The sequence below is a fragment of the Gobio gobio genome (genome assembly GCF_949357685.1).
Source record: "Gobio gobio genome assembly, chromosome: 18".
Lineage (NCBI taxonomy): Eukaryota > Metazoa > Chordata > Actinopteri > Cypriniformes > Gobionidae > Gobio > Gobio gobio.
In genome coordinates, this window is record NC_137111.1 from 51,506,125 (window position 1) to 51,528,881 (window position 22,757).

General features: G+C 38.5%; 2 protein-coding genes across 5 annotated transcripts in view; both read left to right on the top strand.

Moving 5' to 3' along the window:
* LOC307142162 (uncharacterized protein) overlaps positions 1-22,757 on the top strand; it is a 248,757-nt gene that overhangs the window by 175,741 nt on the left and 50,259 nt on the right. The window lies entirely within an intron of this gene.
* On the top strand, positions 5,319-22,562 carry LOC307142165 (NLR family CARD domain-containing protein 3-like; the record flags this gene model as incomplete). The annotated part of the gene is made up of 8 exons (XM_079842784.1): positions 5,319-5,499; positions 8,467-8,722; positions 15,608-15,709; positions 16,449-16,559; positions 16,738-16,839; positions 19,972-20,062; positions 20,356-20,551; positions 20,644-22,562. The coding sequence occupies exons 1-8, from the start codon at positions 5,457-5,459 to the stop codon at positions 22,560-22,562; spliced, it is 2,820 nt and encodes a 939-aa protein (XP_079698910.1). The 5' UTR covers positions 5,319-5,456.

The window sequence follows — 22,757 nt, forward strand, 5'->3', positions numbered from 1 at the left end:
AAAATTCAATGGGCTCAGTCGACCGCTGTAACTTTAGCTGCGGGTGTCGCTGTTGGACAGTGTTCCTTTATAAAAACCAGTGATGTTTATACTTTTTAATGTGTGTGTGTATGTGTATATATATATATATATATATATATATATATATATATATATATATATATATATATATATATATATATATATATATATATATATATATATATATATATATATATATATATATATATATATATATATATATATATATATATATATATATATATATATATATATATATATATATATATATATATACACATATATATATATATATATACACATATATATATATATATATACACATATATATATATATATATACACATATATATATATATATATATATATATACACACATCTAGGGTATATATATATATATATACACATCTAGGGTATATATATATATATATACACATCTAGGGTATATATATATATATATACACATCTAGGGTATGTATTTTAGACGTAAATAATTTAGAACGTCGGCAATTCGAAATTATATATATATATATAACGTTTTATTTTTGTAATGTTATATACAACCCCAAATCAGAAAAAGTTGGGACAGTATGAAAAACGCAAAAAAAAAAGTGATTTCTACATTTACTTTGACTTGTATTTCACTGCAGACAATATGAACACAAAATATTTCATGTTTTGTGTGGTCAACTTCATGTCATTTGTAAATATGCATCCTTTCACAGCGGCTCCAGTTATACTATATATGATTACTTATAGATTTATATATTAGACTTGACACGTTTGAGGAACTATAGGTAATCGTGTGATCTGCTTCTTTCTGCCTCAGCTCTTCTTGGTAATATTCCTGGTTTTTGTTCTTTTCATATTTCAGCTGCATGATTTCTACGCAAGGATCTTCCTCGTCTGTTTCGCATGTAAAGTCAAACCAAACATGATTCAGACAGATATATAATGTTCACTAGTGTGTGTGGGACACTATAGTTCATTTATGATGTGAGCAGAGCAAAATACAGTAAACTGTGACATATTATACCCAACAGAGTGTGTCTGTTCCCGAACAATGTTAGGAAGAGTTCCAGAGTTTAGGAGCTAAATAGGAAAAGGATCGAGCGCCTGCCGTTGATTTGGATATTCTCGGTATGATCAACTGGCCAGAGTTTAGAGAGCGCAGTAGACGTGATGGAGTATAATGTGTTAAGAGCTCGCTTAAGTACTGGAAGTACAAGTTCATACTTCCTGGTTCTAGTAAGAACTGGAGCTGCTGTGTTTTGGACACCCACACTACGCTACTCAATGGCTGCCGAGATCTGCTTGGTTAATATGCTTGCCGATATCTTCCTTCGTGTTTAGCAGAACTAAGAAATTCATACAGGTTTGGAACAACTTGAGTGTGACCAAATGATGACGGAATTTTCATTTTTGGTTGAAAATGAAATCTATCCCTTTAAATGTTTGTTCTTTAATTGCTAATGTGACCTTTGACCCCACAGACTGAACTAAATTAAGCATTGCTTGGTCATTGGTTGAGCTAAACTGGTTTTATCTGATTGTGTTCTTAAATCTAACAGTTGATTGAATCCATTACATCCCTTTCTATCAAAGTTATCTGACATTATCAAGATTAATCTGTTCAGTTTAACTCTTAGTTCTTGTCATATTTGACCATTTTCTAAACTATAGTGAATAAACTGTGATAATGTTGAAGGTGTCTGAATAAATGTTTGTTTGACTGTAAGTAAACGTATATGCACCCAGAAACCAAACTCCTCCCAGAAGGCAGTTAGCCATGTTCTGATGTTCTGATGATGTGTTTTCTGTCTCTGGGATTGGCCGGTTACGTTCTTCATCTTCACTATCCTCATGTTTATTCATCTCATGGCGCTCTGATAGATGTCCTCCTTTGGACTGATGCCAGCGATACTTCTGTAAAGCTTCTGATTAAGATGGTTGAATTTAGCCATGTATATACAAATAATTTCAAATCTTGTTTTCAGTAAATAAGCCTGAACTGCTGGTGAAGAAATATGAGACGTCTGATCAGACTCTTGACAACTGGCACATCTTACGAAGTTCTGTCCCAGTGTTTTTGCGCATGTGCGACTAAGAACCGACTGTAGGTGAATCTGGACTGCCTCTTTACTGTCAATGTCATATTACCTACAGCTCCACAATCACAGGAGCTCACACACCGCATGTGAACTGCCCACAATATTACTGTGATGTGGGTGATAATCGGCCATTACTGTACAGCAAAGCCTGTCTGGCTCCAGAGGTGGCCATGAGAAACATGAACCTGTCCATCTCAGTCCAGGGTTTCTGATCAGAGGATCAGGCAGAATGTTTGAGATGAAGTTGTTTTGGAGCAGCACTGCCATCTGCTGTCTACATGTAGCCTGTACAGTCTCAAATCATTCATCAATGCAGACCTCAAACACATTAGTAGAGTTTTAATGCTACAGAAAGAGGTCTTTATTGGATAACTAACACAGTTTAAATATATTTTCCAAAGACACTGGAAAACTTGGTTAGAAACAGTATGACTTAGTAAAAAGCATATTATGCCTATTCAAATTTAATAACATTTATGAATTTATTCTTGAAATTTTTATGGCGCTAAAACTTTGTCTGCCATTCTCTTCTGAAAATAAATAAATAAATACAGGCTTTTCATCTGGGGCCGGTTTCAGAAAGGAGGTTAAGTGGAAACTCTGAGTATGTTGACCCTGAAATGAGGGAAACTCTGGGTTTTCTGTTTCAGAATGGGAGGTATGTCAAACCTGAGAAAGCGGGGTAAGTCAAGCCGGTTTCTGAAAGAGAGGTCACTTATACTCAGAGTCAGTTACCAGGGTCACTCTTACTCTGTGAACATAACCTGGTCTGGAGCAGGTTTTCTTCAGTAAACCCAGAGTTTCTTTCAGTCTCCTCCCCTTTTTAAAGCGCCAGCGGTGTTTAAATACTTTATTCATTCATTCAAATGCCACAAAGGATTTTCTTACTGAGTATTTTGGTCATATTTCAAGTACAAATATCAAAAAATTATAAATTTAATCTAAAGTAAGCGAAGTTTCCTTTCAACAGTGTGTGTGTGTGTGTGTATGTATATATATATATATATATATATATATGTGTACGTGTGTGTGCAGAATTATGATTTTTAGTCATCTCATATCCTGAAGTCCATTTTGCTGAGATGGGCTAAAAATGACCTCCCAAAACTTCCTGGCAGATTCTGGAAGATGAATTCTTCAAACTGTGGAACACGAGGATGTGATGCTGGTCCTTCAAGAGTCACTCTCAACCCATCTGTGTATTTTACAACACTTCAGCTTGTGATTTTATTAAGTGAGGGTGATTTTTTAGGACTCTTTACCTGACTGAAGTCTCTGAGATCCTGACACCTTCACTTCTGGAGACTCTGGGTAGGTTCAGTTCTGGTGGCGCTGGAGACTAAAGGGTTCCTGATGGGTTCACTCTTCATTCTTCAGCTTAATTCTTCATTCTTTTGCAGTCTTTTCTTCTCTACCTGTTTTTGTCTGACCCTGCTGAGCATTTCACTGTCCAGTGGTCATGCCTTAACTGCAATATCTAGTAATCATTATTATTGTGTCCTTCTCATGGGCATTTAATCATCTGTGACACTTCAGTCTGAGTTAAATCTCTTTTTTGGCTCATTTTATCTGTAAAGGAAACGCCTAATGATTCTGCACACCTGAATATAAGATGTTTTTAATTTCCAGCCTTCATGAACAATTATATATCACTTATAAATGATTAAATGCTAAATTAATAGTAGGTATTAATATGGTTTGTAATTGGTCAAATGAAATGAAAATCAACGTGCCTAATAATTCTGCATGCAGTATGTATATTAATATATAGGCTATAACTTTCTTGCTCAAGACACATGAGAGAACTCCTTTAAATGCTTTTTATTCAAATCTAATACTATTTATTACATATTTGAAGTGAATCATTCTGAGGTTCTGAGAAAAAATTGCTTTTGAATTGAATCAGAAATCTATGAATCAGTTTAATGAAGTCTAACCATCCATTGCAAGCTAATGCTGTCCATCAGATTCTGTGCAGTTTGGTCATTAAACTCAAACACAAGTCAATAATCCTCTGACTGACGTGAGAGCTGTGGATGGCATCTCTCCTCTTTCATCAGGACAGACTAACTTTAGTTTATCAGTCCACAGCATTTATATCCTCCGCTTCCTCATATGAAGCTCTCGCTTTCACTCGCACCAGTCCAGATAGTTTCATCATTTTCTTTAGCAATTATATTAACTTGTTCCATTGTCCATTGTATTGTAATATGTATTGGTATATTGTAAATACAGTGAAGAACTTGTTCATTTAGTTTGGAAAGTTAATATTAGTTCATTAGCCTGTTGTAATTCAGCATATTCAGAGAGAATATCCTGCTAAAAACATTGAGAAACAATGAGGGTCAAATGTTATATGATTCATTATAATACATTATTTAATAATATAAGGCTTATGGATCATGATGTGGATCGTGAAGCATAATGCAGGTTTATGTGATGAATGTATGGAAGCAGAAACTGTTGAACATGGCCATTGACATTATGAATGAAACTGAATTTAATGTGGGAAATAAATACAAATCTCATGATTCCAGGCATTTACAATATCCAGAGATTAGTCCAGAAACAGGAGAAATGATCAATACTCTGCTGAAATCATTAGGTTAAGCGGTATTAAACACTTGGAAATATGTTGAGTATGTCGCTCCTTTGCTGTAGATGGCGATATGAACCTGTTTAAACCGTAAAACCCACAAAGAAGACGAAAATGGAAGTATCAAGCAGGGACGTGGCGTGGATTATTTTAACGTAATTACAAAATTATTATATCTCAAATACTGAAATAAATAAAATGTGTTTTTTTACAGTCTATGGTTTTTGCATAATGCTTGATGAGTTTGATTGACAGCTGTGTCAGGCTGTCTCATGCATGTCGCGCGACTCGCGCCTGTGAGTTCATGAAGTGTGTTTACCTAACGTTATTCACTTAGCCTATCATTTGCAGTTGTGTGATAGATAAACAGCAGCGATGCAAAATTCTATATAAAGGACCCATCCATCAGACCACAAGTAACGGTAAGACTTTTCAAATCCAAGCGCAGGTTCATTATGTAAAGCTAGGAACACGCCTTCAGCAGCTATCAGTCGTGATAGTGTAGGGGTAGAGTGCGTGGCGCGATGTTTTGACGCAATTCAATCTGCGGTTCGAATCCGCCTTTTTCTGGCCACGGCGATGAGATCGTCAGAATGAGCAGTAAAGGCTGTTAATCGCGTCCAGAGGCAAACACACAGCAGCTGAACGACACGGAGAGCTTTACCACAGACTGGACTCTCCTGTGGGATTACACCACACAACCAACAAACCTCCAGGAAGAGGAAATCATGCTTCAAATACTGCTAAACTCTCTTCTCACTGCACAGGACTGTAAGTTTAATACTTGTTTGATTACAGTTATTTGGGGGATAAAATAGAAGTCTCATAATGTTATATGTAAACGTGATTTGATGTTACAAAAGACCTGTTCTTATTCCGGGAGTTTTTTATAGTCTACCCTGAACAGAGGCCTACTGGAATTATTTGAAGGCCGTGGATGTTGTCGTCCATTTTAGGATGTTGTTTTTGGGACTTCTAAAGTAGTGAATGTTCACTCATTTATTTATGTATTTGTCAAAGAAGAACATAGACTACATCTGCTTTTATTACATCAAATATTTTAGTTAACACAGCAATTATTGTGCAGTATGCCCACTTTAATACAGGTTACATTTACTCAATAGGTCTTTGAGCATTTGAAAATAATGAAATGTATTGTGAACTTGTCTTGAAGTATTGATCAAATGACAAACCAAGGTGAATCGGCCATTAATAAAATAGAGTAAATATACTGCAAATTATATTAAACTGCAATTCAGAAACAAACTGGGTTCATTTTTCCCACTGAGAGTTTAAAGTATACAGGTGTTGGTCATATAATTAGAATATCATCAAAAAGTTGATTTATTTCACTAATTCCATTCAAAAAGTGAAACTTGTATGTAGACATGTGCCGGTAAACGGTAATACGATATACCGCAATAATGAACATGCACAATATTGTTATCGTGGGCACTTCAAAATACAGTGAATAATTATTTATTACGAATTATTCAGATTTTTAGAATGAATTTTAAGAATACTTTACCCATCAACCGTTTAAAATGAAAAACACGTCAAAGAGCCGAGCACATGGCGGAATGAGGAGACGCTGAAGTGCACATTCACTCTCCGACAGCAGAGGGCGCTGACGGAACAGCAGAAATGCAGCCGTTTCCCCAGTAATCACATAACCTAATACATAATACTTAAAGACTTAAGGCTATTCATTTTCAAACTTGCATTTTATATTTTAATCTGGACTAAATTGCATGCCCTAGATATTGTTTGAATATGTTCTGACTGTTGTTCAATCACACACTTTACAATAACGCTCCAGTATTTAACATTAGTTCATTCATTAACAAACTGACAATGAAAAATACTTCTAAAGCATGTATTAATCTTAGTTAAATGTACATTTCAGCATACCTATTGTTCTTTATAATTCTTTTGCACTTTAATCTGTTTTAAATATTTGTTTACTTTATACATTTTTGTGTATTGCTTTATTGTATTTAAATGTTTGGTTCTTTTGTTATAAGAAAGTGATTTAACCTGTTATAGTATGACAACACTTTTTTTGCAACTTATTTCAATATCGTGATAATACCGTATACCGTGATAAAAGCTTCAGCAATTAATCGCAACATGAAAATGTGATACCGGCACATGCCTACTTGTATGTTATATTCATTCATTACACACAGACTAATATATTTCAAATGTTTATTTATTTTAATTTTGATGATTATAACTGACAACTAAGGAAAATCCCAAATTAAGTATCTCAGAAAATTAGAATATGGTGAAAAGGTTGAATATTGAAGACACCTGGTGCCACACTCTAATCAGCTGATGAACTCAAAACACCTGCAAAGGCCTTTAAATGGTCTCTCAGTCTAGTTCTGTAGACCACACAATCATGAGGAAGAAGCTGACCTGACAGCTGTCCAAAAGACGACCTTTGACACCTTGCATAAGGAGGGCAAGACACAACAGGTCATTGCAAAAGATGCTGGCTGTTCTCAGAGCTCTGTGTCCAAACACATTAATAGAGAGGCGAAGGGAAGGAAAAGATGTGGTAGAAAAAAGTGTACAAGCAATAGGGATAACCACACCCTGGAGAGGATAGTGAAACAAAACCCATTCAAAAATGTGGGGGAGATTCACAAAGAGTGGACTGGAGCTGGAGTCAGTGCTTCAAGAACCACTACACACAGACGTGTGCAAGACATGGGTTTCAGCTGTTGCACTCTTGAGCAACAGACAGCATCAGAAGCGTCTCGCCTGGGCCAAAGACAGACAGGACTGGAGCTGCTGAGTGGCCAAAGTTATGTTCACTGATGAAAGTCAATTTTGCATTTCCTTTGGAAATCAGGGTCCCAAAGTCTAGAGGAAGAGTGGAGAGACACACAATCCACACTGCTGGAGCTCCAGTGTAAAGTTCCCACAGTCAGTGATGGTTTGGGGTGCCATGTCATCTGCTGGTGTTGGTCCACTGTGTTTTCTGAGGTCAGAGGTCAACGCAGCCGTATAGCAGGAAGTTTTAGAGCACCTCATGCTTCCTGCTGCTGACCAACTTTATGGAGATGCAGATTTCATTTACCAGCAGGACTGGGACCTGCACACAGTGCCAAAGCAACCAGTGCCTGGTTTAAGGACCATGGTATCCCTGATCTTAATTGGCCAGCAAACTCGCCTGACCTTAATCCCATAGAACATCTCTGGGGTATTGTGAAGAGGAAGATGCGACATGCAGAAGATCTGAAGGCCACTATCAGAGCAACCTGGGCTCATAACACCTGAGCAGAGCCTCAGACTGATCGACTCCATGCCACGCCGCATCGCTGCAGTAATTCAGGCAAAACCAGCCACAACTAAGTATTGAGTGCTGGACATGCTCATACTTTTCATGTTCATACTTTTCAGTTGGCCAAGATTTCTAATAATCCTTTCTTTGTATTGGTCTTAAGTAATATTCTAATTTTCTGAGATACTGAATTTGGGATGTTCCTTAGTTGTCAGTTATAATCATCAAAATTAAAAGAAATAAACATCGAAATATATCAGTCTGTGTCTAATGAATGAATATAATATACAAGTTTCACTTTTTGAAAGGAATTAATGAAATCAACTTTTTGAATCAACATTTGTCTATTCCATTTGAACTTACAATCAGAGCCAAATGTCAGTTAAACTCATTAAAGTATCTGAAATGTTTAAGTGCTGATCTGTTCAATGGCAGTTTATCTGCAGTATGTCAGGACTCTCTCTCTAAGATGAGTCTCTCAGAGGAGCGAGGGAAGGACTCTCTCTCTAAGATGAGTCTCTCAGAGGAGCGAGGGAAGGACACTCTCTCTAAGACGAATCTCTCAGAGGAGCGAGGGATGGACTCTCTCTCTAAGACGAATCTCTCAGAGGAGCGAGGGATGGACTCTCTCTCTAAGACGAATCTCTCAGAGGAGCGAGGGATGGACTCTCTCTCTAAGACGAATCTCTCAGAGGAGCAGAGGTAAGACTCTTTTCACACCATCATTTTAAACACAAATTAAGTTTCAGAGGTTTTTTTCTCTGTGAAGAACAAAACCTTATCAAGCATTGTTTTATGTTTGCAAATGCTAAACCGTTTAAAATACACTCACCTAAAGGATTATTAGGAACACCTGTTCAATTTCTCATTAATGCAATTCTCTAATCAGCCAATCACATGGCAGTTGCTTCAATGCATTTAGGGGTGTGGTCCTGGTCAATCTCCTGAACTCCACACTGAATGTCGGAATGGGAAAGAAAGGTGATTTAAACAATTTTGAGCCTGGCATGGTTGTTGGTGGCAGACGGGCCGGTCTGAGTATTTCACAATCTGCTCAGTTACTGGGATTTTCACACACAACCATTTCTAGGGTTTACAAAGAATGGTGTGAAAAGGGAAAAACATCCACAGGGCTCTACATAGCGACCATTTTGGGCGCATTTGTGACTGAAAATTACTGCGTGCGACTGCTAAAAAATTTGTAGGCGCACCGGTGCGAGTGACCCGATCGATTCTCATGAATATAATGTATAATACAATCAGAATAAAAACTACACCTGCCAAAGTGCATCAACACTGACTGAGCAACTGTTACGTTTCGTGCTGCAATCAACTGCTTTTCGTGCCTTCTGTCAGCAGAGCATGTGCAAAAAACGTGCATGACGGACTACACTTCACAGATTGTTTACAAGGGGTGTGACGCGGCCATGCACACTTACCAGACGCCTCGCGCTGATGTTTCTTTGCATCCAAGTCCAAATTAACTAGAAATACCATATTTGGATTATCATAAACAAGGTCGGAAATTAATGGGGGCTTGGGACAAAAATTGCCACCAAAAATGAATTAATAAAAAATAATTTAAAAACGTCCCTGTATGAGTTCTTGATTTAATCTTTATCAGCTGCAGTCCATAACTTTTATTGTGTTTAAAAATGACTAGATGTATATATGAGTGAGTACATAATGAATCCATTTTCCAAACCGTGTTTTTATCTTACCCCGAATCACTACGTACACATATGATAAGTGTTTATATTCTGACTATCCAGTTCGGGTCGCAGCACTGCGGAGGAGCACAGTCCCTGCGTGACTCGCCATAGACATAAACAGAGAGAAGTAGCTCCGGCTGCAATGTTCTTCCGCAAGAAGCATGCAGTTCTATTTATTAAGCGCCAGAGCGCCAAAAGTTACGGACTGCTATTGCTCCGAGTATTGGCATGATTGCAAATGTGATACTGATTGTGTACAAAAGTCCAATTGACAAGTTGATATTAAGTAATAGTGTTTTAGCCACAATACTGTGTATTTCGTGAAAATCAAAACTACACCAGAACTGTTAAGCATCTCCCAGCGGTTCGATTCGAATGATTCTGTGTTTGAACGATTGAATGACTTGCACATAGACTTGACGCCACCTACTGGCTGTTTTATTTCCATATTTATACTTTGCATGGACTTTTTATTTAAAATATAAATCTTAAGTTTAACTTGTACATAGCCTATTTCTAAATTCAAAAACTTAAAATATAAAATATTTAAAACATTCACACAACATTATTTACCCATGAGCTACATTAAGTCTATGTAAATGTGTCTAAACACCAATTCAGATAGAGCTTCTGTGCCACTTCTACAGTGCAAAGATTGATCTGTTGATGCTGATTTAATTAGATTGGTAACAGTCTGGTTGTGTCTTATTGCTCTAACTGAATTTATTGTAATGGGAAAGTTATAATTGGAATGCGTGTTATTGATCAGAAAGTGCTCCTAAATTTTTGACTGTGCTCCTAATTTTTTTTAAATTAGGAGCACAAGTGCTCCTCAAGAAAAATGTAAGCGTAGAGCCCTGATCCAGTATGCGGCAGTCCTGTGGGCGAAAATGCCTTGTTGATGCTAGAGGTCAGAGGAGAATGGGCCGACTGATTCAAGCTGATAGAAGAGCAACTTTGACTGAAATAACCACTCGTTACAACTAGTGTTGTTTTTGGCAGTCTGTTTTCATTTTAGTTTTAGTCTAGTCTTTGTGTCAAGCTGTCATTTTACTTTTTATTAGTTTTATTCACGTTCATACTCTTTTTAGTCTAGTCAGGTTTTAGTCAACTAAAAGTCTGAGCATTCTAGTCTTATTTTAGTCAGAATTATTTTACTATTTTCGTCTAGTTTTAGTCAATGAAAATTGTATTTTAGTCTCTTTTTAGTAATGCAATTCTATTTAACCCAGTCAATATAGTATAAGTACGTATTATAGACAAAACCAAAATCTTCTTTTAGCCAAACCCATTTCAAACAATGTTATCTTATTATATTATTGTGACCTTATAGACTCAAGAATACATCCATTCCAGACACGGAAGACGCTCTGATTTGAAGTTACAACATATTTATTTTACCAACTAAACATGTTAGAAGTACACACACGTACATTTAAATAAAATAAATAAAAACATTGAGATGTTTGTGGTGTTTTTTCCTTTGATTTTTGTGGCCACATTTCTCCCCATCTTTTTCCACAACACCCGTTTTATTTTCCACTTCAATGTAATAAAAGTTTTTCCAAATGTCTTAATAAGACTAAATGCATATTTAATTTAATAATAGGAAAATAATATCCAAATGATTATTTAATTATTTAAATCTGTTTAAAATTAGACCCACATTATAGTTCAAATGTTTTTCTGTCTTGTATTTTATCTCAAAATAAAGGATGTAATTTTATTCCACATGGAAATGAGCGGAAATAAGTGAATACAGCCTCTTATTCACTTATGAGGCAATCATAATGCTGGGGTTATTTTAACATATATAATTGCTGCCGTTATAACGGCCCATTTCAAATGTTTACATGCTTTTCTTTCTTTCTTTTTTTTTTTGAGCGGTGATGAGATATCTTGCTCTTGTAAATACTTGCCAGCATTTCAGTAATACAAGTCTAGATCTTTAAAATGCATCCAAATAACAGCGAAACACAATCGCACGGTGCTCTGCAGTGGCCAAAAAGGATATAAACAGTGAATTCTGAAGTGTTATATTATTGAAAACTCAGAGATGTGGATTCAGACGGCACCACACGACCTTGGTGTTTGTCAAACAGTAATTAAGTTAGGTAATTCGGCCGGAGATTTTTACACGGGTGGTGGGAGAAAAACACTGATATTCTGGATTAAGACGACAATAAAATCACTGACTAGCCCCTGTAAATGATGAAAACACTGTACGACCGCAGGACGAACAATTACCGTAGTGTAAGTAATTAACAGTGTTGGGCACGTTACTTTAAAAAAGTAATTAGTTATAGTTACTAGTTACTTCTTACAAATAGTAACTGAGTTAGTAACTGAGTTACATCATTATAAAAGCAACTAATTACCAGGGAAAGTAATTACTGCGTTGCTTTTTTTCCCCCCAAATGTCAAATAACTTGGATGCCCCCAATATTAGATATGTTAAATGAATGAATTGGACACTAAATAGAATAAATTATTATTATAAAACATTGTACATTAATGTACACTATTGTAATGTTGCTGTGGGACAATGTGAGAGACACCTATCAAATTCAATGCATTATTGTTAATATTATCAGTAGGCCTACTATAGTGTAAATATTGTGTAAATATTATCAGTACTATACTTTCCTTTGGTAGTGGAGCTCACGTTATCACCTGGGTTTTTAGCCACTAATTTTGTGGCATATGATGATGTGAGGAGCTTCAGAATCACTTGCCACCGACATGGAGAGACTCTTTCTTCCTGGGCATAAGTTGCACGTTACATAAATATTCTTACCTTTCACCTCAACGAGGGAAAAGTAGCGCTTATACTTCCAGTTTGCGAAAGCTACCTTTGAAGTCGTTGGACCATCGCTGAATGTGCATATGCGTGTGCGTCATAGGTGTGTGTGTGTGTGAACCATAGACCGTGAAAAAAATAGGTGTGAACTCAACCTATCAACTTCAAACTTGTCTCCCACCCACCAATCATCATCAGTTATGTGTGCCACCGCACCCACCCCCAACACGCATGGCTGGTGCGCGCGCACACACACACACACACACACGTTGCAGGTCCGACTGACAGAGAGCCTATTCGGAAGAAAAGCGCTTCAGTGAGCTCAATTATAGTAACGCGACTAACGCCGCATTTTTTTTCCTCAGTAACGCTAACGGAGTTGTAACGGGAGAAAAAGTAATTCATTTGATTACTCGTTACTGAAAAAAAGAATTCCGTTAGTAACGCCGTTTATCTGTAACGCCGTTATTCCCATCAGTGGTAATTAATAGTGCTAACAAACACCGACTGGACGCCCATCGGTCCTGTTCATTCACCGGAGCTGCATCTTCTAAAATGCCGTGCGAGTGGGGCTTGAAGAGAGTTATGTCGCCTGCGTCTGCGCAGTGAGACCTGATGCAGCCCCTGAATGAGACGCACAGAAATACTGCAAAATTTCGTCTCGTCTCATTTTCCTCAACGAAAATGAAGAGACATTTTAGCATAGTTTTTATTTTGTGAACCACATTTAGTCTCATTTTTATTCGTCATCGTCACATGACCAGCATTTACGTTGCGTCTCGTCTCGTTTTCGTCATGTGATAAAGGTTCGTTGACGACGATATTTAGTCATACTTTTCGTTGACGAAAGCTACACTAGTTACAACCAAGGTATGCAGCAAAGCATTTGTGAAGCCACAACACGCACAACCTTGAGGCGGATGGGCTACAACAGCAGAAGACCCCACCGGGTACCACTCATCTCCACTACAAATAGGAAAAAGAGGCGACAATTTGCACCAGCTCACCAAAATTGGACAGTTGAAGACTGGAAAAATGTTTCCTGGTCTGATGAGTCTCGATTTCTGTTGAGACATTCAGATGGTAGAGTCAGAATTTGGCGTAAACAGAATGAGAACATGGATCCATCATGCCTTGTTACCACTGTGCAGGCTGCTGGTGGTGGTGTAATGGTGTGGGGGATGTTTTCTTGGCACACTTTAGGCCCCTTAGTGCCAATTGGGCATGGTTTAAATGCCACGGCCTACCTGAGCATTGTTTCTGACCATGTCCATCCCTTTATGAGCACCATGTCCCCATCCTCTGATGGCTACTTCCAGCAGGATAATGCACCGTCACAAAGCTCCAATCATTTCAAACTGGTTTCTTGAACATGACAATGAGTTCACTGGACTAAAATGGCCCCACAGGCACCCAATAGACCCAATAGAGCATCTTTGGGATGTGGTGGAACGGGAGCTTCGTGCCCTGGATGTGCATCCCACAAATCTCCATCAACTGCAAGATGCTCTCCTATCAATATGGGCCAACATTTCTAAAGAATGCTTTCAGCACCTTCTTGAATCAATGCCACGTAGAATTAAGGCCGTTCTGAAGGCAAAAGACAGTCAAAAGGCAAAAGGGGGGCTTCCACTTCCTGATCTCATACAGAGCAGACGTGCCTTCTATCTGCTCCCCGCTCTGCTTTGGCGCTGATCTTTTTGTCTGTTTTCCTTGACTCCCTGCTTGCTGGACTCCTGAAAATACTGAAATGGAATTAATTAACTGGTCTCTCAGCGCGAGATTTTCTCACTGAGGAAGGGTGCTCCGGGAGAACCCACCTGCCCAGACGGGACCTTCCCCGCGGGCTACACGCGGGATGCCTGGAACAGCTGGCAAGTCCTGTGCCTGGAAGTCCTGTCCGTGGAGGATGTGGAGGATTTATTCATAATTGGCTTTATGAAAGTGGGGTTCCTATTTCTCGGCCCTGAGATTGCCCTGACCTATCGGAAGATTGGTAAGACAGCTGCCAGTAAATTCACCAAGCCGCTGTTTTTGGAAATTAAGAGTGCTTCAGGGATGTGTGTGACTGACTGAAGGTATTAGATCAAAGAGTGACATTGATTGAGGAACTATATCGTAACATCTCCGCCCGGACTGTGGAGACGCAGGGAAGAGTGGGCTCCATCGGGGGTCAGGCTAGTGAACTGCTACGCAGTATGTCTGGTCTGACCATGAAATGTCCAAGTCCATTCATGAACCAGACGCTTGCCACTGACGCTGAGGTTCAGAACGGATTGATTGATTATGGTCCGGAAAATTACCGAAGATCAGCTAAATGGATTAAGATATTGACCCCCTCCTTTCCTCACCCCACCGTCCACCCTGTCCCTATCTCTCGGTTGGGAGGTCAGCTTGACAGCTGGGTCCTGCTATCTTGCTATCGTTCCCTGTGCACTGCCATATTTCCCTTCAAGGACAAGCCACAGAACTGAACTCGAAAACATCTTAAGTTATGGCTAACATTCTCACACAACACAGGAATCTTCAAGACTCTGACTTGCATCATACACACCTCACCCCCATCCAACCGTCTGCCTCCCCTTTCCTCCTTCCTATCTCCCTTACTCAGTCCCAACAAAAAATCCCATCACGTGACCACGTGTACTGTGTACTATGTATGTTATGTTTGCATGTATGCTTTGCAATCTGCATTTCTCTTCTTTTTTTTCTGGAGAGCGTGTGGCAGCGCTTTAAATAGCTGCGGCTCGGAGGCTTGCTCCAAACTCATTTTGTTGCATTGTACTTGTACATGTACATGTGTAATGACAATAAACTTTTATCTAATCTAATCTAATCTAATCAAACACAATATTAGTATGGTGTTCCTAATAATCCTTTAGGTGAGTGTATATGTAATGGTGACTTGACTTAAAAACACAACTAATACTTTCAACAAATAAAATCTACATGGTAAAGAGGGCTTTATAGACCTGTCACAGATAATAACTAACAAACGTAAAGAGTTTTTAAGACTGAGACTGTAGTATCTCCTGTAGTAAAGTGTGTTTTCTTCTCTGTTCTTTGTGTCATTAGGGTAAGATCAGGCTCATGTGTGTCCAGCTCTGTGTCTGTGAAGAGTGACCATTCAATAGGTGGCATGCCGAACTTCAGTGAGAAATCACCATCTGCCAAAAGGTATTTCATGTGTTTCTTATCTTTGGTCACGTGTACTGTGTTAGAAAGTTTATAAGTGAATGCTTATTTCAGCTAATGTTACAGCTAACATGCAAGTTACAGCTAATCAGCTTTCTTTTCTCTTTGCTAAACAATGTAGATGTTTTGAATTTATAATTTTGTCTTTGCAGCTAATAATAGGTAATATACACTAAAAATAACAAAAGTAACAAACATTTAAAAAAGTAGGCAGGAGATGATAAATATCTGAGATAATATGAAAAGCAAAATCATTTACACTTATTCAAATGTACAGTCACTCTCTCAGCACTGAACCCCTGCACCAGGGATGTAGAAACTGAAGTCAATTATGGGAAATAAAAGACTTTGGTTTGAAAATCTGAACTTTATTAACAGGCATTATAAAATGACTACACAGTTAATTGAATTGAATTATGCTGACAGTGTATCTCTGACATCTCCATTTGAGTCAAACTAAACCTTGATGTTCTCTTCAGTTAGATTAGTCAAACATTTAAAAAGAAATCATGAACATATATATTTAATCTGTCGTTTTAAGCACATCAAAGAAAAGCTTCAAACAAATGTGATCCAGTAAATTAAAATGATCTTTCTTTAACTTGTGAAACTGTGAATCGTGTGAGTGCACATTTGTCTGAAGGACTAGAGAGAGCGTGTGCAGATATCAGACTCAGATGAACCTCCTGTAGTCAAGCTTTGTCTATCTGCTCTGTGTTAGTGATGGGGAGAGATCAGGCTCATGTGTGTCCAGCTCTGTGTCGGTGAAGAGTGACCATTCAAAACCTGAACCACCGAACTTCAGTGAGAAAAAACCACCATCTGCCAAAAGGTATTTCATGTGTTGTACATTATAGCATTGCATTATTTCTCCACTGTGGTATACGTAACATAACCTGATTGAATAAAACAATAAATCACAAAACACAACGTCTGGTAACCTTTCAAGTCAAGACAACTTTATTTATATAGCACTTTTAACAGATTGTTAAAAGACTTTGTGTCATTAGGGTAAGATCAGGCTCACATGTGTCCAGCTCTGTGTCTGTGAAGAGTGACTGTTCAAAAGATGAACCACCGAACATCAGTGAGAAACCACCATGTGCCAAAAGGTATTTCATGTGTTTCTTATTTTTGGTCACACGTAGGGCTGTGAGGGTTGTATTGGATGTTTTCTTACTGCAGTGAAGAAGCAAATAATCTCATCAACCGCACACCCCCGACCAGAACCCCCCCCCCCCCCCCCCCCCCCCCCTCCATTTAAAAAAAAAACTTTTTTTAAATGCAATACAAAAGAGCTAGCCTAGTACAAGTGTTCGGCTGTTGGGCCGCTTAAAGGGGTGGTAAAACACATTCTTTTGAAGGCTTGATTGTGTTTGTGGGGTGCACTGTAACATGTGTTCATGCTTCGTTTTAAAAAAAATTGCCTTATTTTTCATATATTTGACCTTTATTCTACACTGCTCTGTCCCTCCTTGTAAAACGGTCTGATGCTTTCCGGGTTGTATGAAGCCAGTCCCTCAAAAATACGCAGTGGGCTCAGATTGGTTAGCTGGCCCAGTGTGTTGTGATTCGCTAACCGCAGTGCACGTCGGAAACGTCACGCCCCTTACCTTACCGGAGGCTGTTCAGTATTAGAAACAACGGCGTCAATAAAACCATATGAGCTCGAATCAGACCCAGAACATTTGAGTGAAGATGATCGAGCAGAACCTGTTCAGTCCTCGAGTAAAGACTGCGGATCTATAATGATCGCTACTGAATGGCACTGTTACTTTTGTATTTTTAGAACGATTATAGCCAAATATCTGTCGCAAGAACTAACCCAAAACAAACACTAAGCACTGGCTTTAACTAGTAAGTTAGCCAAATCACACACAGAAGCATGTTTAGCATGCCTGTAGATAAACAATACATAAAAGCTCTAATCAAAGAATCATTTACACTAATGCCAGGTTCGCTGTTGAGATTTTAACGTTAGTGTTTGTAATGTTAGGTGTTCGTCGGATAACGTTAAGTATGAATGAGCATTTAACAGACTGGTTTGCAGAACAGCGCTGTCATCTGTTAACTTCCTTGCTACAACCTATTACAGGAAAACACATCGATGAAAAATAAATCAGACTTACAGGTTGTGGCCCGTAAACAGCTTCTGTTTGTAAATCCAGCTTTCAGGACAAGCCGTTGTGCATATCCTGTATTGAACTCGCGAAGTTTGTGGAAGTTTGTGTTGTCCTCCGTGAAATGTGCAGCGCGCGCGTCGTGCATCCACGCACCGGCAGTGTTTTTTTCACGCAGCTGACGTTGTGCAAATCTGGCATTGAAATCGCGAAGACGGTGGATGCAGGGAGCCCTGCGCGCGCCTGATTCCCCGCTGACTCAAACACACGTGCATATAACATGCTGTATGTTAAACGCTCTGCAACGCACCCCCGTCCCTATGAAGGCTGAACAGAGCATCTACCCCAGACCTGCAATCCGGATGAAAATAACAGCGTTTCTTCGGCATTGCGGCAAAAACACAGCCTACTAACGCTTCCCCGCGGCGATACAAAATTGCCTCGCTCCCCTTATTTCATATTCCCCGGAGGAGGGGTTTATGTAAATATTGGGCCTGGTGATGTCAGCAAAACCTGGGTGAATGTGTAGTAGTCCCTAGCGGCCGTTTGCTGTAGTCCTTAGAAACTGATTTCTTTAAAAGCAAATATCTCCCTTTGCTTTAAACTTTGAACGTTGTAACTTTGCAGATGTTGTTTATGCTCAAGCAGCAACATTACACGTTAGCTAAAGTTAGAATAGTGAAATCGTGGTTTACCACCCCTTTAAGTGAATCGACAAGTCCTGCTGCTTTATTTTTCGGTGTTCATATTTTATGACAGGAAAACCACCACTTTGTCTGGTTTCAGCGGATCTTAACGAAGTGAAGTAAATTATAAGCAATGATTATTGTGTTTATAGTTCATATCAAACACCTTATATGCACTCCTGTAACTTTCACCACAGTGCATAACGCCAAGTTGTCTGTTGGAAGACAATTACTCACTGAGAGGACTCTTTTCACAGCCGATGTACCACTGAGTGAATCAACTGAGAATGGCCTTATTTTGCATGTATTTACCTTGCCCCGAACTTCCCCCATCTTATTCCACTTCATGTTGAGAGATCACTTAGAATTCACCCAAAATCTATTGGATTTAATGTCAATTCTCACTATACAGTATTATATGTGTTTGATATCGTTTGAAATGTCTCAAAAATCTCAAAAATGTACAAAAATCTCATAACCACATAAGTATACAAGAAGTTAATAAGAGTTTTTAGAGCTTGGAGATATTTTACACATGACGGTGGGTGTGGCTTTTGGAGCCATTTGGTGTCTTCTTCCAATCCAGACAAATGGGAACTCGATTCCATTTAAATTCCCTTTGTTATGTTTTTCCATTTGAAAAAGGTTTCGGTCTGGTCTGAGTTATTTAAAGCGATGTAGTAGTGAGTTTGGGGCGCAATACTTTAATAAGATTGGCACGTAACACAGCGGATGATCTGTGTTACGTAATATTCAGAAAAGTCAGGAAATCTTTCACTCTTTAGGCTATTTTGGAATATTTGATGTTATGTATGAATTATCTTTGAATTGATTATGTAATTGGCATTATACATTTACCTGACTGTTAATAAAATTGTTACATTTTGGTCCTTTCTGAATTACTCTGTAATTATTAACTATCTCCAGTACGGAACGATATAATTGCAACAAAAGGTTAAAACAGAATGATTAAATGTGTGACTAAGTATTAAATATAAATGACCGAACAACCAATTGGCATTCTATCCTAAATTCGACAATATGATAAATGGAGTCAGATAAAGAATATTATAATCGAATCCATTTTGCCCAGCTGAAACCCGAACACGCAACGGCCTTCAGTCACAGCTCGTTACCGTTCATTGGAGCAAGATTTTAGCGGCCTTACAACAGCAAATAAAATAAAAAAAATTGTAGTGATGACCTCACACCGCGGTAGGCATCTCATTACCTCAATATTGCAGTGATGCGGTTATCGTCACACCCCATGTCATACGTGGACTGTGTTAGAAAGTTTATAAGTGAATGCTTCTTACAGCTAATGTTGCAGCTAACATGCTAGTTACAGCTTATCAGCTTTCTTTTCTCTTTGCTAAAAGATGTTTACAAGAGATTTCTGTAATATTTTGCCTGAACATTCTGTATTTTTTGCTAACAGGCTTCAATGTGAGACATTAGACTCAAACTTACAGACTCACACTCACATGAACGACAGGAATTTCACAGACAATCTCCCGTGTATCTTCCTGGTAAGAAAACACATTTTCATAAGTGTTTTATGTATAAATGTTATTAAATACAGAAGTTTAATTTCGAATTCATCTTGACAATTTTTTTTTTACTTTTAAAGAACACATAAAATAAGAATAAAATGTAATATATTTAAAAATAATATTTCTCAAAAATGACAGTTATCATGTTTGTCTTTTTAACTGATTTATTATTATTTTTAACAGATATTTTAAATTATGTTTTGAGCAAATGTGGACGTGCAGTTTGGTTTAAATTGTTGTTCTGTCTTTTTTTCTTGCTGTGTTTGTAGGATCTTGAGAGCAAATTAATCAGATTTCTGAAGAATGAGCTGGAAAAGTTTAAGAAAATATTACAAAAAGTGGACACAGAATCCTTAGTGAAGGACTTTAATGAGAACAGAAGCAGTATCACAGAAGCAGCTCTTGCTCTCACACTGCACTACCTGAGAGAGATGAAGGAAAATCAAGCTGCTGATATTCTAGAAGGTAAGAGACTCATCAACATCTGCCATAATGTCACGTACAAATGTAGGAGAGGAAATTTAGACTAAAACTATGTTTTCTGTTCCTGTGTTTAGATGAGCTGTTCTTCATTAATCAGCTAAAGTGTGGCCTAAAGAAGAAGTATCAGTGTGTGCTTGAAGGAATTGCAAAGCAAGGCGACTCCACACTTCTGAATAACATCTACACAGATCTCTATATCACTCAGGGCGGCAGTGAACAGGTCAATACTGAACATGAGGTCAGACAGATTGAAGCTGCTTCCAGGCGTCATGAATCACAAGAGATTCCAGTTGAATGCACAAAGATGTTTGAAGCACCTGAAGAAGACAAGGAGATCAGAACTGTTCTGACAAAAGGAGTCGCTGGCATCGGAAAATCAGTCTCTGTGCAAAAGTTTGTTCTGGATTGGGCTGAAGGGAAAGAGAATCAGGATATCAGCTTCATATTTCCTCTTCCATTCAGAGAGATGAACTTAAAGGAGAATGAAAAACTAAGTTTGATGGATCTTCTAACTCAGTTTTTCCCAGAGACAGAAGGACTGAACCTTACAAGAAGGAATGATTTTAAAGTCCTGTTCATTCTTGATGGATTGGATGAATGTCGCCTTCCTCTGAAGTTTGACGGTAATGAGACGTGGTGTGATGTATCGTCTCCAGCCTCTCTGGATGTTCTCCTGACAAACCTCATCAAGGGAAATCTGCTTCCTTCTGCTCTCATCTGGATCACCACCAGACCAGCAGCGGCCAGTAAGATTCCTCCTGACTGCATCGACCGGCTGACAGAGGTCAGAGGATTCAATGACGCACAAAAGGAGAAGTACTTCAGAAAGAGATTCACGGATGAAAAAATGGCCAATGAAATCATTGATCATGTTAAACAATCAAAGAGTCTCTTTATCATGTGCCACATCCCAGTCTTCTGCTGGATTTCAGCCACTGTTCTCCAGAACATTTTGGAGGAGAAAATAAATAATGATGTGAAAAACAATCAGTCTGATGACGCCTCCAAAACACTGCAGGAATCAAACACTGAAAACACTCCCAAGACTCTGACACAAATGTACACACACTTTCTCCACTTTCAGATCCTGCAGAGCCGCCGAAAGTATGATGGAGAATACATACCAGATGTTTCCTGGGATACAGACGCCATCCTTTCACTGGGGAAACTGGCATTGGATCAACTGGAAAGAAACAACCTGATCTTCTACGAATCAGACCTGGAAGCCTGTGGGATTGACGTCTATAAGGCATCAGTGTATTCAGGCATGTGTACCCAGATCTTTAAGGAGGAAACGGGGATCACTCTTGGCACAATGTACTGCTTTGTTCACTTGAGCATTCAAGAGTTTATTGCAGCCCTTTATGTACATCTGTTTCTAGACATCAACAAGAAAAGTGTGTTTGTTCATGAATCTACAGAACAGGAAAACAAAAATGAAACCAAGGTTGGTTTGCTTAAGACCCTTCATGCACATCTGATTCCATACATCAAGAAGAAAAGTGCATTTGATCAAAAGTCTAAAGCCATGATTGATTTGCTCAAGACTGCAGTGGACAAGGCACTCGAGAGTGAAACTGGACACCTGGACCTTTTCCTTCGCTTCCTCCTCGGTCTGTCACTCCGGTCTAATTGTCCACTCTTACGAGGACTGTTGACACAGCAAGATGACAATGACCAGAGCAAGAAGGAAATAGTTCAGTACATCAAGCAGAAACTTGAAGATAATCTGTCTCCAGAAAGATCCATCAATCTGTTCTACTGTCTGAATGAACTGAACGATCAAACTCTGGTGAACGAGATTCAGACCCACCTTAGCAAAGGAAGTCTCTCATCTGCTGACCTTTCACCTGCCCAGTGGTCTGCTTTGGTCTTTGTGTTGTTGACATCAGAGGAAGAGCTGGAGGAGTTTGAGCTTCAGAAATTCAGGAAATCAGACGAGTGTCTCATTAGACTATCAGCAGTCATCAAAACCTCCAAAAGTGCACTGTAAGTCAAAGTCAAACAAAGTCTTTTTTTTTTCAGGGTTTCCACATGTCCTGGAAAAATCCTGGAAACGTACTAATTTTCCAGTCATGAAAAACAAGAGAACATATAAAATGTTTTTAAATGTTCTTGTGTTTTCCTTTAGCTTAGAACAAAGAGTTTAATTCTCCCTGAAACAATTAACGTAAGTAGCATAAAGTGC